The sequence below is a fragment of the Rattus rattus genome, chromosome 10 (genome assembly GCF_011064425.1).
Source record: "Rattus rattus isolate New Zealand chromosome 10, Rrattus_CSIRO_v1, whole genome shotgun sequence".
NCBI lineage: Eukaryota > Metazoa > Chordata > Mammalia > Rodentia > Muridae > Rattus > Rattus rattus.
This window is the reverse complement of record NC_046163.1, coordinates 58,976,676-58,991,304: the sequence shown is the minus strand read 5'-3', so window position 1 is coordinate 58,991,304 and position 14,629 is coordinate 58,976,676. Positions and strand designations below refer to the sequence as shown.

Genomic DNA, 14,629 nt, shown 5'->3' with positions numbered 1-14,629 from the left:
GAAAAGCAGCCAGTGACCTTAACCACTAAGCCATCTCTCCAGCTCCCCAAACTCATTTTTATGAAGTAAAATTTATTGAGATTTCCTTTTATCCCTCCTAGATCTAGAACCTACTAGAACTTAAAATTTTTTTTAAGTCAGTATCATATATTAGAGACCACCTAAAACTGTATCTTACATGGCATCTAAAAATGATCTTCCCTAGTAGTTTCACTGCTTCATTTCTTAAAATGTAACATGCACAAGTGTTTTGTCTACACGCATGCCAAATGCCTATGGTAGGCAGAAGAGGGCATTGATTCTCCTGGCCCTGGAGTTACAGATGGTTGTGAGCACCATGCAGGTGCTAGGAATCGAACTTGGATCCCCTGTGAAAGCAGCGAGTACTCTTAATACCTGAGTCACCTCTCCAGCCCTACTGTTTAATTCTTTTTTTTTTTTCTGGAGCTGGGGACCGAACCCCTGAGCTAAATCCCCAACCCCTACTGATTCATTCTTAAAAAATTTAAAAACCTTCCTTTTTCAATTTTCCTCTAGATTGTTGTTGGCAGTGCAAATCTCCATAATAAAATCAATTCTCTCTGTCCTCCATGTAATTGAGAAGCATCTGCTAAATTCCTGGATAAATGTGACAGTACTGACTTTTTCTCCTTCATTTATCTTTCCAGCTATACACTGTTGCCACACCATTTTAACTGTGGTTACCTAATCTGTGTTCCTGTTCTTATACTGTCACTTTTTATATATACATGTACCACATGTGTGCCTGGTCCTTGAGAGGGCAGAGGGGACACTGAGTCCCTGGAAATGGAATTACAGATGACTGTGAGCCACTACGTGGGCACTGGGAATCGAACTCAGGTCCTCTGGAAGAGCAGCTGGTGCTCTTGACTGCTGAGTCCCCTCCAGCCCGTGCGCTGCCAATCTTAGCGACTATTTTAATACAGTAGCTGATACCCGATAAATGCTGTTCTTCATTTGTTTTGTCAGACTCTTTCTACCTGGTTTCTCCCCTAGCAAATAAAAACTTGAGGGGGGGGGAGGGGGACAGGAGGGTGAGCAAGGTTCTCACTATGTCATCCTTGACGGCCTGGAACTCACTGTGTAACTCATGCTAGCCTTGAACACAGAGATCTGCTACCACACCTTTTATGGGAATACAGAACTTAGCATTAACTCATTATTTAAGATACTGAATCTTCCTTTTCGAGATCATGTGCTCTGCATAGTTGTTCCATAGATATCATATGTTTACTATTAAGTTCCTACCTGATAGCTTTACTTTTCCCCCTTCCTTTTTCTATTGTAACTAAATACAACTTCACCACTGACTCTTAAAAAATTTTTTTTTAAAGATTTATTTATTTATTATATATAAGTACACTGCAGCTGTTTTCAGACACACCAAAAGAGGGCACCAGATCTCATTACAGATGGCTGTGAGCCACCATGTGGTTGCTGGGATTTGAACTCAGGACCTCTGGAAGAGCAGTCAGAGCTCTTAACCACTGAGCCATCTCCAGCCCTTAAAAAATGTTCTACATTTATTTATTTGAACGTGTGTGCACGTACAGATGCAGCATTTTTACAGGTGTGCAAGTGAAAATCAGAGCACAGTTTGTGGCAGTTTCTTCACTCTTTCCACCATCTGGGTCCCTGGGACAGAAGTCAACATTGGCAGCCAGGCCCTCACCTGCTGAGCCATGCCTAGGCCTGCATCAATTGAGTTTGTTAAGTGTGTGTGTGTGTGTGTGTGTGTGTGTGTGTGTGTGTGTGTATGTATGTATGTATGTATATGTGTATGTATGTGTGTGTGTGTATGTGTCTATGTATGTATGTATGTATACCACATATGTGTAGTGTCCAAGGAGTCCAGAAGAGGAGGCATCACATCCTCTGGAACTGGAGTTATAGACTGTTGTACGCTGCCATGTGTATCCTGGGAACAAAACCTGGGTCTTCTGTAAGTGTTCCTCGCCACTGAACCATCTCTCCAGCCCTCAACTCACTTCTGAAATTAGGTTATTTCTGAAAAGTTTACTGTACTAATAATCTGCATTATAACTTGACTTCCTTAAGGAAAAAACAATTTTTTTTGTAAAAGACTTTGAGCTACTGTCTATATCTATGAACTTCTCAGGAAATCTATAAAACACATAGTAAAGGGGTGTGAGGAGAAGTCAGCAAGTAAAGCAGCACCAGGCCTGGGCGCTTGAGCTGGAGCCCCAGGCTCTACACAGTGGAGGGAGAGAACTGAAGGCAGCTCCCACACGCTCTCCTCACACACACAAAGTAAATAATGTGAAAAATATACATAAGACTTTAGAGCAACTTTAAATATTTTCCAGGACAATTAAAATATTTTAGGGGGTTGACTAGGGAGTAGAGCCCAGATAGTAGAATTCCTGACCAGTATGCACAGATTCCTGAATTTTATTTGCATCACTGCATTAATAAAACTGGGCACAGCATCTCATACCTGCAATCCCTACACCTAGAAGGCAGAAGCAGGATAGTAAGAAGTTCAAGATTAACTTTTTGTTATACATAGCGGTTTGAGTCTGAGGCCAGCCTGAGATACCTGAAACTGTGCCAGATAGATAGGTGGGTAGGTAGGTGTTAACAGACAGAAAACAGTATTGGCACAAGGAATAAAAAAAATTAGTTAGGAAGGGATGGACACAAAAGACATAAAAAAAAAAAAAAAAAAAAAGGGGGGGAAAAAAGAAAATGAAAAAAACCCAAGAATAAAAAAAATTAAAAAAAAAAAAAAATTAAAATAATAAATCCTTAAAACATGTTAAAATGTCAGAAATCTATTATCTGAAAAAAAATGTGTATTTTATTCTAAGAACACAAAGCACCCTACGTTACAAGTTAACTAAAATGATAAATTTAACATATAATTCATTATTCTGAAGTTATACTTTGGCACTAATCTTTCAAAGATTTAAAAAGTCAAGGTAAGGGGTTGGGGATTTAGCTCAGTGGTAGAGCGCTTGCCTAGGGAAGCGCCGAAGGCCCTGTTCGGTCCCCAGCTCCGAAAAAAAAAGAACCAAAAAAAAAAAAAAAAAAAAAGTCAAGGTAAAGGGCATACAGTAGAGTATATATTCAATCCCAGCACTTGGGAGGCAGAGGCTGGTGGACCTCTGTATGTTCAAGGCCAGCCTAGTCTGTATAGCGAGTTCCAGGCAAGCCAGGGATACACAGTGAAAATAGTCTTTAAAAACAACACAAACAACAACACTAGTCAAGGTAATAATGAAACCATTAACTACTTATTAACTTGAAAAAATTTTTTACCTCCGAGGTTTTCCCATCAGTCTCCTGATTTTTCCCCATTCTACTCTTGTTAATTTTCTTGTTTTTAAATTAGGAAAGGATTCCTTTAGACATACACAGAAGTCATTATCTCCTTCAAAAAGTGGCCTGTAAAACAAAATGGTTTTATGATTTTATTAATACTTAATGTGTTACTTTCCTAAATAAAGTCAAAATACACCTTCCAAAGCTGTGCTTGCCTTTAACTCAGTTCCAACCTTTGGGAAGAAGCAGGAAAGTTAAATGCCCAAGGACAGCCTTGGCTATATCACTATTTGTAGCCACACAGTAACAAAGCAGTTTAGAGATCAACCTGGATTACAAGAAACACTGTCTCAAAAAAACAAAAACAAAATACACATTCTGATTTTTCACATCCTACTAATAACAATGTGTAAGTCAAACTTTCCTTTTTAAATCATAATCATACATAGGTGAATTCTAAGGGCTGAAAAAAGGTATTTGGTATATGAAACACTTAAAATGTTAAGTTACTCTGGAAACCATTCTAGACTGGAGGTTCCAGGAGACTGGAATTTGCTCAAACTCCACCTGGGACTACCCTCTGGCTGGGCATTACATCTGACAAACAATATTAGCTACAAAGTATCTTTGCCCCAAAGGAAAAGCCATCACCAAGGAGTCCTCTCCCCTTTGGAATTAACCAAGTTTTAGAACACTGGAGAACTCTGGAGGGTTGGTGACTCCCAAAATAATTGAATCACACTAAGTCACCGTGGAAATTCTCTTAAGACCATTAAAACTTTTACTCCTGAGCATGAGGAATGAAACGTCCAGTTTTGACAATGATACCTAATGTGACTGTCCATGAACTTCACAAGCTTCTGAGCAAGCAACTGTTTATGGAGGACAGAGAGAAGTTCAGAAAAATAAACAACTAAGCAGCCACCAATAACTGGCACAGGAGATAGGCTGGAATCAGCCATGCCCTTCAGCCAGTCTCTATGGGCTATTCAAAATTCCTGGAGAGATGAAGTGTCTAAACACGAGCTGTAGATGAAAAGATGACTCTCCTAAGAATGACTTCTCTATTTCTCTATATTCATAACAAATCTCATTTGCGGAGAATAACTGTGCATTGGTTTAGGATTTCCTCATTCTACAGTAGTTGCTAGTTATAAGTCAGAAATTATGCTTTCATTTAAAACTTTTCAAAATATCTTTTCAAGTTCTTACAGGGGCAGGAAAAGGGGAGAGACACTTATAATGGAAATAGAAATTAATTAAGCTGGAATATGGTGGCATATACCTGTGCAGTCAGCTACTTGGGAGATTAGGCAAGAGATCAGTTGACGCCATGATGGGAGGCAGAGGCAGGCAGATCTCCAGCGTGGTCTACAGAGCTAGTTTCAGGCTAGCCAGAGCTAATAAACAATAAAAATACATAAATACATACATACATACATACATACATACATACATACATACATAATCTGTACTGCTCTTGCACAGGGCCTGGGTTCAGCTCCTAGTCATGTGGCAGCTCACGACTGCCTATTATTCCAGTTCCAGGGGATCCTACATCCTAACTTTTGTGGGCACCTACACGCATGTGGCATAAAGCCATGTAGACAAGCATACATACATGTAATAAATAAAAACAAATCTCTTTAAAAAAAAAAAAAAAAAGCCAGGAGACCTAGGGTAGGAAAAAAGCCAATGAGCTGACTCCTGACGGTACGCTGCTATATTCATACATTGGTACCTAGCCCAGCCGTCATCAGAGAGACTTGCTCCAGTAGCTGAAGGAGTAGATATGGAGACCCAGAGCTAAAAACTAGGTGGATAGACAGCCCAAATTGGAGCTCTCCATCAGGTCCCTCCCTTCCGAGCTTGGAGAACCCCGTGGAAGAGAGGGAGGAAGAACTGTAGGAGCCAGCGGGGTGGAGAACACTAGGAGAACACTGCCCTCAGAATCAAGTAAGCCGGGCTCAGAGGGACTTAGGGAAACTGAATGGACAATCATGGAGACTGCACGGGTCTGCGCTAGGTTGTCTGCATTTGTCAGAGTTGTTAGCTTACGAATTTTGCTGGACTCCTAACTGTGAGAGTGGGGCTGTCTCTGACTCTTTTGCCTGCTCTTGGGACCCTTTTCTTCCTACTGGGGTTGCCTTGACCAGCCTTGATATGGGGGTTTGTGCCTAGTTTTATTGCAACTTGTTACGCTGTGTTTGGCTGATATTGCTGGGAGGCCTGCTCTTTTCTGAAGGGAAATAGAGAAAGGGTGGGACTGGGAGGAGAGGAAGGAGGGGAAACTGTGATCAGAATGTATTATATGGGAGAAGAAGAAAAATTTAAAAAGTAAAGAGATTTACAGAAGAGGTGACAGCTTATAACACTGAAAGGTTAACTGTCGGTTCGAGCAATACTGACGATGCGTGCAATGATACCTACTTGTCTATGTTTGAGTAGAACCACTCATAGATGCACCACTTATGTGCTTTGGGGAGCTTGAGTAGGTTCCGCAACCGAAAACCAATCTTCTGTGACGCTTTCTTATCTGGTGTTGACATCGTTGCTGTAAATTTCTATATTAAAAAAATTGAATTATAGCATTAGATAAAAATGAACAGTTACAATACTGAACGCATTTATAAAAAGATAGGGAATGTTTCAGTACTCAAAAGGATTCGATGTATTCCGCACGGAATCTGTTACTAAACAGACCTCCCGATTAACAAAGGTAAAACCCAAGTCTGGCAATGTGGCTCAACGATGACGTAGTTCATTGGTCATCACATGGTGGAAAGAGAGGTGACTCTCACAAGCTGTACACACACACACACACATACACACACACACACACACACACACACACATATCGCTAATACACACACTAATACAACACATTAAATTTATTATTTTTTTAAAAAAGCTAAAGCCTCAAGTTTTATACTTTAAATGGGAAGGGAATACTTGCCTCCATTCTGTCTGAACTATAAAGTGATTTTAGTTTAGATATACAGGAAAAACAACAGACCCAAGAAACTTCTAGACTTCAGGGTCAGAAAAACCAGTAAGAACTTTATGTGTTTGGGGTACAGCTTAGTGTTGGAGTGCTTGTCTGGGTTTTATCCTACCAACAAACAACAACATAAACCATCAAAACACTATAGAAAAGATCTGAGAACATACATGTACATGCAGGCACACAGTAGATCCACAGTCACTATAGAATAACAAGGTTTTCGAAGTCTAAATAGAGAACACTTTGTTATACAGCACTATTAGACGTTGTAGTGTGTGCCTGCAACTCCAGTCCCTAGGCAGAGACAGGAGAACTGCTAAGTTCAATGCCATCATGGGCTACACGGCCAGTAGAGGGGTGTGGGGAGAAGAAAAAGAGCTCAAGCACTGAAAGAACAGTTTTTTAAAAAGCCAATACAACACAGTAGAGTTCACGGTAGGAATGCCAGAATGACTCAATGGGGAAGCTCTTGATGTCATTCATGATTATTAATAAAGCAAAGCAAGACAGTCATATGATTACTTCCACTGAGGATAAAGATATTGAACAATTATCATTCCCAGGGTGCATGAGTCAAGATCAGACCGCACGACATAGTGAGAGTATTGCAGTGATAGCATCTACCAGAAGAACAAAAACAAAACTCCACAACTCTTAACAGAATAGAAAGATGACAAATAAAATGACTTGTGGGGAAACCAGCAAGACCTAAACAGCAGAGCTAACACCGCACTTAGGATAACTTCAAAGGCTTTGCCTAGCTACTGAAAACCCGTGCTCTTCCTCTACTGCTCTGCACTTTTAGAGGCAGGGTCTCGGGGTGGGTCTGGGTCTGTGTCTGTCTGTGTCTGTCTCTGTCTCTCTCTCTGAACACAGAGCCCAGACTGGCTGACTGGATGCTCAGGCACACATTGCCGTGACCAGGCCTTCATGTGAGTGCTGGGGCTATCTGACCTGGGGCTCTCATGCTGTACAAGCACTGCACTGAGCTGTTTCCTCACCGCTGTACCCCACCTCCAATTTGAATCTTCAATTTTAAGTCTAACTGTTATTAGAAAAGGGCCGGCAAGATGGCTTCTAGTGACAATTTTGGAATTTTTGTTTCTTTAAAATAAACAGGCTTATTTATTATATGTTTTCATTTTAATCCCAGGCTCGGGATATGGGGCTACTTCAGACTGTCCATGGCAGCTGACTATAATTTGCCTCGTGCTCTGGATTTTGCCAGCTGCAGATAGTTTCTGCAACTATGTGACATTTGGGGACTTTCAGAGGGTATATAAATGCTAGGGCCCCGAGAGGCAGAGTGGATTGTCAGTGGGTTGTTGATTGTTGTTGAAGGGTGGAAAAAGAACCTATAAAGTAACCAGTGTCAGCTACAGTGGCTCACTGAGTAAAGGAACCTGTTGCCAAGCCTCACGACCTGAGTTCAATCCCTAGGACTCACATGATGGAAGAAAAGAACTCATTCATTCATTCATTCATTCATTCAAGCTGCTCTCTGGTTACCATGCAAATAGTATGGCAGGTACGCACACACATCTATGCATGCATGCACACACACACACACACACACACACACACACACACACACACACCCTGGATGGATGGATGGATGGCGATAGATAGATAGATAGATAGATAGATAGATAGATAGATAGATAGATAGATAGATAGATAGATAACCCTGGCTATCCTGGTATTCACTCTGTAGCCAGGCGAGCCTCCAACTCCAGAGGTCTGCCTACCTCTGCCTCCCAAGTCCTGGAATTAAAGGCAAGGCAATTTTTTTCCATAAAAATACCACAAACAAACTGACAAAAAGGAGAAGAAAATCACAATAATTATCTATTTCTATAAACACATAGTTAAAATTCTGTTTTGGACTATTTCTGAGACAGGGTCTTGTTATGTGGTCCTGGGTGACCTAGAACTTGTGTATAGATCAGGCTGGCCTTGATCTCATTGCCTAGATCATCCCAGGTCATTGGGCAGCAGGTTTGCAATGTATAAATGTGTTAATTTTCTTAACTTTTTTTTTTTTGGTTCTTTTTTTTGGAGCTGGGGACCGAACCCAGGGCCTTGCGCTTCCTAGGCAAGCGCTCTACCACTGAGCTAAATCCCCAACCCCAATTTTCTTAACTTTTAAGGCTAATTTATTTGCTTGTCATGTGTGGGAAGGGCAATGTGTAGAGCTCAGAAGTCAACTTAAGGGATTTGGTTCACCACGTCAGTCCTAAGGATTGAACTCCGTGAGTCAGGCTTGGCAGCAGGTGCCTTACCTGCTCAGCCATCTCATTGGCTCCAACAGGTAAAGTTTGAAAAGTGTATTTAAAAGGATAATCAAACTAATCACAAGGTCTCCCTAACCGAGTGAGAAAAAAAGAAGAGTGAATTAAGGTCAAAGTAGATTTTTCATCTTTTTTTTTCATTATAAACTCTGTGTGTGTGTGTGTGTGTGTGTGTGAGAGAGAGAGAGAGAGAGAGAGAGAGAGAGAGAGAGAGAGAGAGAGAGCAAGCTGCTCGAGTGCAAGGGGCAAAGGAGAGGGAGAGAAAGGGGAGACAGGGTTTCAATATATAACTATGGCTAACCAAACTGCTAAACAGATGAGGCTGGTCTTAAACCCACAGAGATCTACTTGCCTTTCTTACCAAGTGCTGAAATGAAACACATGTGCTACCTTACTACTCTAACTCTTTACTTTAGAAAACATGTGTATCTACAGACTGGCTACAAAGACACTCCTCCAAAAGCTCCTTATCCAGCTTTCCCAGGAGCTCATGCTGGGTACCCAGGATGCACTACAGGTCAGAATCACTACAATGACAGCGCTTGGTCTGGATTTCACTTTTTTTCATTCATGTCTTTTTCTGTTCTAGAATTTAAGATAAAAGACTGTATTTAGAAAATTAACTTGTCTTTTAAAGAGGGAGAAAATAATCTCTATAGCCCTGGGTAGCTTTGAACCTGTGGTAATCTTCCTACTTCAGCCTCCCTCCCAAGTGTTAGGATTACAGGTATATAGCATCATGCTAACCTTAGAAAATTATTTTTTTTAATGTAAAACTATAAACATTTTAAAGGCTATTTATTTGTACTGTGCACATGTGTATGATGTGTATGTCAGTGTGGGCATGTGTGCTACAACATGTTTTGGAGGTCAGAGGACAGTTTCCACTGTGAGAACCAGTGGTGAGAATTCAGAGGAAGCTGAGCTCAGGTCACGAGGCTGGTGTGGCAAACACATTTATCTGCTCAGCCACCTCATTGGCCTAAAAATATTCTAATCATAAAAACTGCTGTTTCTTTCTGTTTTGTTTTTCCAGACTTTCCAGACAGGGTTTCTGTGTTCCCATGGCTGTCCTGGAACTTGTGCTATACATCAGGGTGGCCTCAGAGCTCTGACTACCTCTGCCTCCTGAGTGCTGGGATTAAAAGTGTGAGCCACCATGCCCAGCTAGTGCTGTCACTTTCTATAGAGTTACACATATTTTTAAATAGACTAACAGTTCTTCTGTATATGTATCTATAGTATAAGCTGATAATATATAGCACATCTGCATTTTACTTTCAGTGAAATCACCTTTACTGTGCTTCTCAGGTACTTGCGTACATTTGTCCTTGATACTTTAAAAGTTCAAGATGCACTCTGTTCGTTCTATGGAACGTGATATTTTATCATTAACATAAAGAAGTTGGTCATGGTGGTGCACACCTGTAATCCTATGACTTGGGAATCTGAAGCAAGGAAGACTGATTCCGAGGCCAGCCTAGACTAAGTGCTAAGTTCTGGGCCAACCAAACTCCAGAGAGATCTCTGGTCTCAATACTAAGAGATTTTTGATAGGGTGTATTGCAGATCATGCCTTTGCTTGATAAATAAATTACCTCAACTTTAATTCACTGTATTGATAAGTTGTATATAATGCTTTAGGGCAATAACAAAAGTATAATAAAAAGTTATATCAGAAGTTATAAAGTTAGTCTGAAAAAACTACATAATTGATAAAGATCACATTTTCTTAGTTAAGTTTCATTCCTTTATTACACGCTCACTGTGACTTTAAATTTTTAAATTACATTTGTTTACTTTCTCTTGTGTGTGTGTATGTAACAGCGTGTGTACACGTGTGTAGTGGCTAGAGGACAACCTGCAGGTGTCAGTTCTCTTCTATCATTCAAGTTCCATGTACAGACCTCAGATTGTCTAGATAAGCCAGGCTGTGGTGGGGCAAGCCTTTTATCCCAGAGCTTGGGGGCAGGGGCATGTGAGTTCAAGGTCAGCCTGGTCTACACAGCTAGTTCCATGGTAGCCAGGGATACACAAAGAAACCTTGTCTCTAAAAAAATATATAAACAAATAAATAAATAAGGATAAATTTGACGAAAATAAAACAACTCAACAGTAGAGTGCTTGCCAGCATATGTGACACCATAGGCTTGAGCCACAGCACCTCTTTGCAAAAACCAATGAATAAAAAAACAAGAAAGGAAATCCTATTTCATCCTGCACTATTTCCTTCTCTGGATAGTGTTCATTATACTTTATTTGATAAAGTCAAACATTTTCCCTCACTTATCTCCACACAAAGTTCAAAACTGAATAACATAACCAAGTCTATTTTATTTAATATATTTAATTAAATACAGAATCATGACTGGCTTCCTACCTAGTTTAATGTCAACCAACAAAACACTGAATTTTCTAAGTTAGTAAAAATAATTGCTGAGCAGCAAAACTTTCTTAAAAGAATGCTGTTCAAAATGTAAGAGAACAAATACCAACCTCAGCACACTGCACAATCATTCATATCCTTCACATGAAATAAACTTTAACACACACACCTGAGGGATCATTGCGACTCTCTGGTTTCTTTTAGGTGACTTTGTATTTATTTGTCTGTCATCTTCATCAGAAAAGAGTCGACTTCTTTTTGAATTTCTGAAAGGCTATGAAAAAATTTTTTTATTTAATGAATGTTTCTCATTTTTGTTCCAAAAATGCAAATTAGATCTGGAAAACACAGCTAGATTATCAGCAGTATAGAATACAAATGAGTAACAAAAGCACACAAAGCCAAATGGAAACATCCTGAGATTAGCAAAGTGTTTAAATAGATATTTCTGCAATGATAACCAACAGAAACTAGAACCACGTTTCTGTGGCACACTGCAGCCTTGCACGGTGAGGATAGGAAAATATGTTCCGGAAATTCCAGTTTAAATTATGTTGGTTAATACTAAGTGGCTATTACATGATGTCTGCCTCAGAGGGTTGGGCTAGACAAGAACAGTAAATCATTTGAGAAAAGTATGCATAAATGACTTTAGTTTTATACTAGATTTGATGTCAAGAGCTTACTAAATTTGTAACTGTAAAAAAAAAAATCCATGCTATATTTGAGGTCATTGATAACTATCTTTAGAACTAAAAACCTGTAAATATCAAAAGTATATAATACTATCCCAGCACTCAGGAGCCAGTGGTAGACGTAGCATATTTCTGTGAGTTAGAGGCAATCTGGTTTACACAGTGAGTTCCAGGCCTGTCAGGTCTACACAGTGAGACTGTCTGTAAAAAGTAATAATGGTAAAATGTATGCATGTGTGGGTGTGTACTACAAATGCTTAATGGTGACCAGATAATCTTGCTACAAATAGTTTACCTAAATAAGATCAAATACTGCTCAATGGCACGTTAACATGAAAACACCTACAGCTGGTATTTTTTTTTTTTTTTTTTTGGTATGTGAACGTATCCAGCACAGCCACACAATTCAGGGAGGATTCTCTAGCACACAGGAGAGCTCTCCTTACCATTTCTACAGCAGGGCCCGCATTCCTGCCTTTCCAAACAGGAGTTTTCTGTAAAGAACTGTACTTTTCATTCCATGTGTTAGATAAACTTCCCTCTGTAATGAATAATTAATACTGATAAAATTTAGTATTGGCTCACAAATTTTACATCATGAACACCAACCCTTTAGTAGTAGTAGTAAGCATATGAAATATATATTAATGTGAAAAGGTTACAAAGTGACTGTAATGAATTCAGTTTACTAGAAACAACAAACAACATCTCAGGCCAGAGAGACGGCTTAGGGGAAAAGCACTTGCAGAGAAACTCTGATGAGCTGAGTCTGAGTTCAATCCCTAGTAGCAGCAGTAGGAGACAAGTGGCTCCTAAAAGCTGTCCCGACCCCCATTAAGCACTCCAGAGCCCACATCCGCATTCACACAATACATTTCTGTCTACTCATTCATTCATTTGACATACATGGCTGTTTTGCTGCCTGTGTGTCCAGCACCACATGAATGTCCTGCCCCTGCAGAGGCCAGAAAAGGCGGTCAGATCCTTTGCCAGCAGGAGTTACAGACGGCTGCTGAGTCGTCACTGGGTACTGGGAACTGAACGAGGGTCCTCTGGAACAGCGCCCAGAGTGCTCTTGACCACTGAGCCATCTCTCCAACCCCACACAATTACACTTTTAAAACATTAAAAAAACAAAATACAAAAAAACTTCACCTATTCTTTTAATAAAATGATAAAGCAATGTATCTTAAAGTAGTTCATTTCTATACAAAACATACAGGTTTTTGTTTTGGATGTAGGTTTCTAATAATTCTTCAATTCTCTTAAGAGTGATTTCATTTTTTTAAAATTCTAACTAAAAGTAAGACAATGGAAAATAAAAAATAAAAGCCTCTAATTCTGAATTAGAGGACATTTCTTCTGTTTCTGCTTTCTGAGGCATGATCTCACTGTGATTCCCTGGGTGGCCTGGGAGTCACTGTGGCACTGGGCTGTCCGTGAGCCTGGAGCAATCCTTTGACATTTGTGCTTCCCAAGAGATGGACTGCAACATGTGCTACACACATTGCTAACTAAAGGACGTTTCTAGATGATTTTTGCTTCAGTATGTGAAACACAACACAGGAAAATTAATATAGTATGGGATGGTGTTGTCAAATATTCTATAGCCCAGACTGACCTCAAATTCACAGCAATCCTCCTGCCTTAGCCTCCAAAACAGCTGGGATTACAGGCATGGGTCACTATGCTTAGCTATCTTTCTTTCTTTTTTTTTTTTTTTTTTTCCGGAGCTGGGGACCCGAACCCAGGGCCTTGCGCTTGCTAGACAAGCGCTCTACCACTGAGCTAAATCCCAAACCCCTTAGCTATCTTTCTTATTTCAGAGAAATGTCTTTGGAGTTTTTTGAAAACCAAAAAAAGTCCTACCAATTAAATGATTAGACATACAAAATAAAGAATAAGTTTAATTTTTGTAAATAATCATATTTAAATACAGACATATGTTTAAATATAGATACATTAAAACTGAAGATATGCGAATGAGATGGTTTTTATTTTTTTATAATTGCTTACCAGCATTCTCTAATTTTTTTTTCCCTAAGGAATGTTCATTGGAGCGGGTGTGGTGGTTCTGTAATCCTAACACTAGAGAGCCTGGGACAGGAGGATTAGCAGTCCAAGCCAGACCTTGGCTACAAACTTTTGAGGCCAATCTAGGCTACATGAGATCCTTCTCAAAAGCCAAAATAATTAAGAAGCCCAACACTGTGGTGCATTCTTGTCATCTTTGTACTTGGGAGGCAAAGACAAGAGGATTCCCGAAGTTTGAGGTCAGTCTGGTCTATATACTGAGCTTCAGGCCAGCCAGCACTACAGAGTGAGACCCTGTCTCAAAATCCAAACCAATAGACACAAAAACCAAACCACAAAAATCTTACTCTTAAGAGTTCAGAGAACATTCAATATTTTTTTAAATTACTTTTATTTTTTTACAGTCTAGTCGCTACCTCCACTCCCGGTCTGCCATCCCACCATGCAATATTCTTAAAAGATAATTCTTTAAAAAAAAATCAACACTGATGTAAGCTCAGCACAGGTGTCTTGACTGTTCAGAGTGTATTTACAGCAACGACACTGAGCTGAGAGCTTAAGCCAGCACCTACAGCTCCGCTGCACCCCAGTTCTGCTTGAGGCAGTCTTTAAATGAGGCAGTGACTCTAAACAGGAGGCAAAGGCCAGCCTGGTCTACACAGTGAGTTGTAAGCCATCTCAAAAAAACAAAAACAAAGGAAGATATTCTTTCATTAATAATTTTAGGAAATTAAAGTTTTAAAAATTTTCTTAATCACTAGCAAATAAAGATGCATTTTCCTGTAAAAGCATATGCATTTAAAATTATCAGTGAAAGTAAATACTTACAAGATACAATGAGTAATGAGTAACAGAAGGAAAAGAAAAAATATATTCAAATTGTGATCCATATCCAGAAAGGCATAATTCTTAC

The 14,629-nt window shown here is 39.7% G+C and overlaps 1 protein-coding gene across 4 annotated transcripts in view; it reads right to left on the bottom strand.

The window, feature by feature from the left end:
• The window catches only part of Lin9 (lin-9 DREAM MuvB core complex component), a 44,600-nt gene that overhangs the window by 22,640 nt on the left and 7,331 nt on the right, over nt 1-14,629 (bottom strand). For 2 of the 4 annotated variants that reach the window (XM_032915381.1, XM_032915383.1), the window contains 4 exons: nt 12,129-12,223; nt 11,157-11,261; nt 5,737-5,870; nt 3,304-3,429 (listed from right to left, as the gene is read on the bottom strand). In XM_032915381.1, the coding sequence (XP_032771272.1) occupies nt 3,304-3,429; nt 5,737-5,870; nt 11,157-11,261; nt 12,129-12,223 (460 nt within the window). The remainder of the gene's footprint in view (nt 1-3,303; nt 3,430-5,736; nt 5,871-11,156; nt 11,262-12,128; nt 12,224-14,629) is intronic. The other 2 variants (XM_032915382.1, XM_032915384.1) reach the window with 2 other exon arrangements.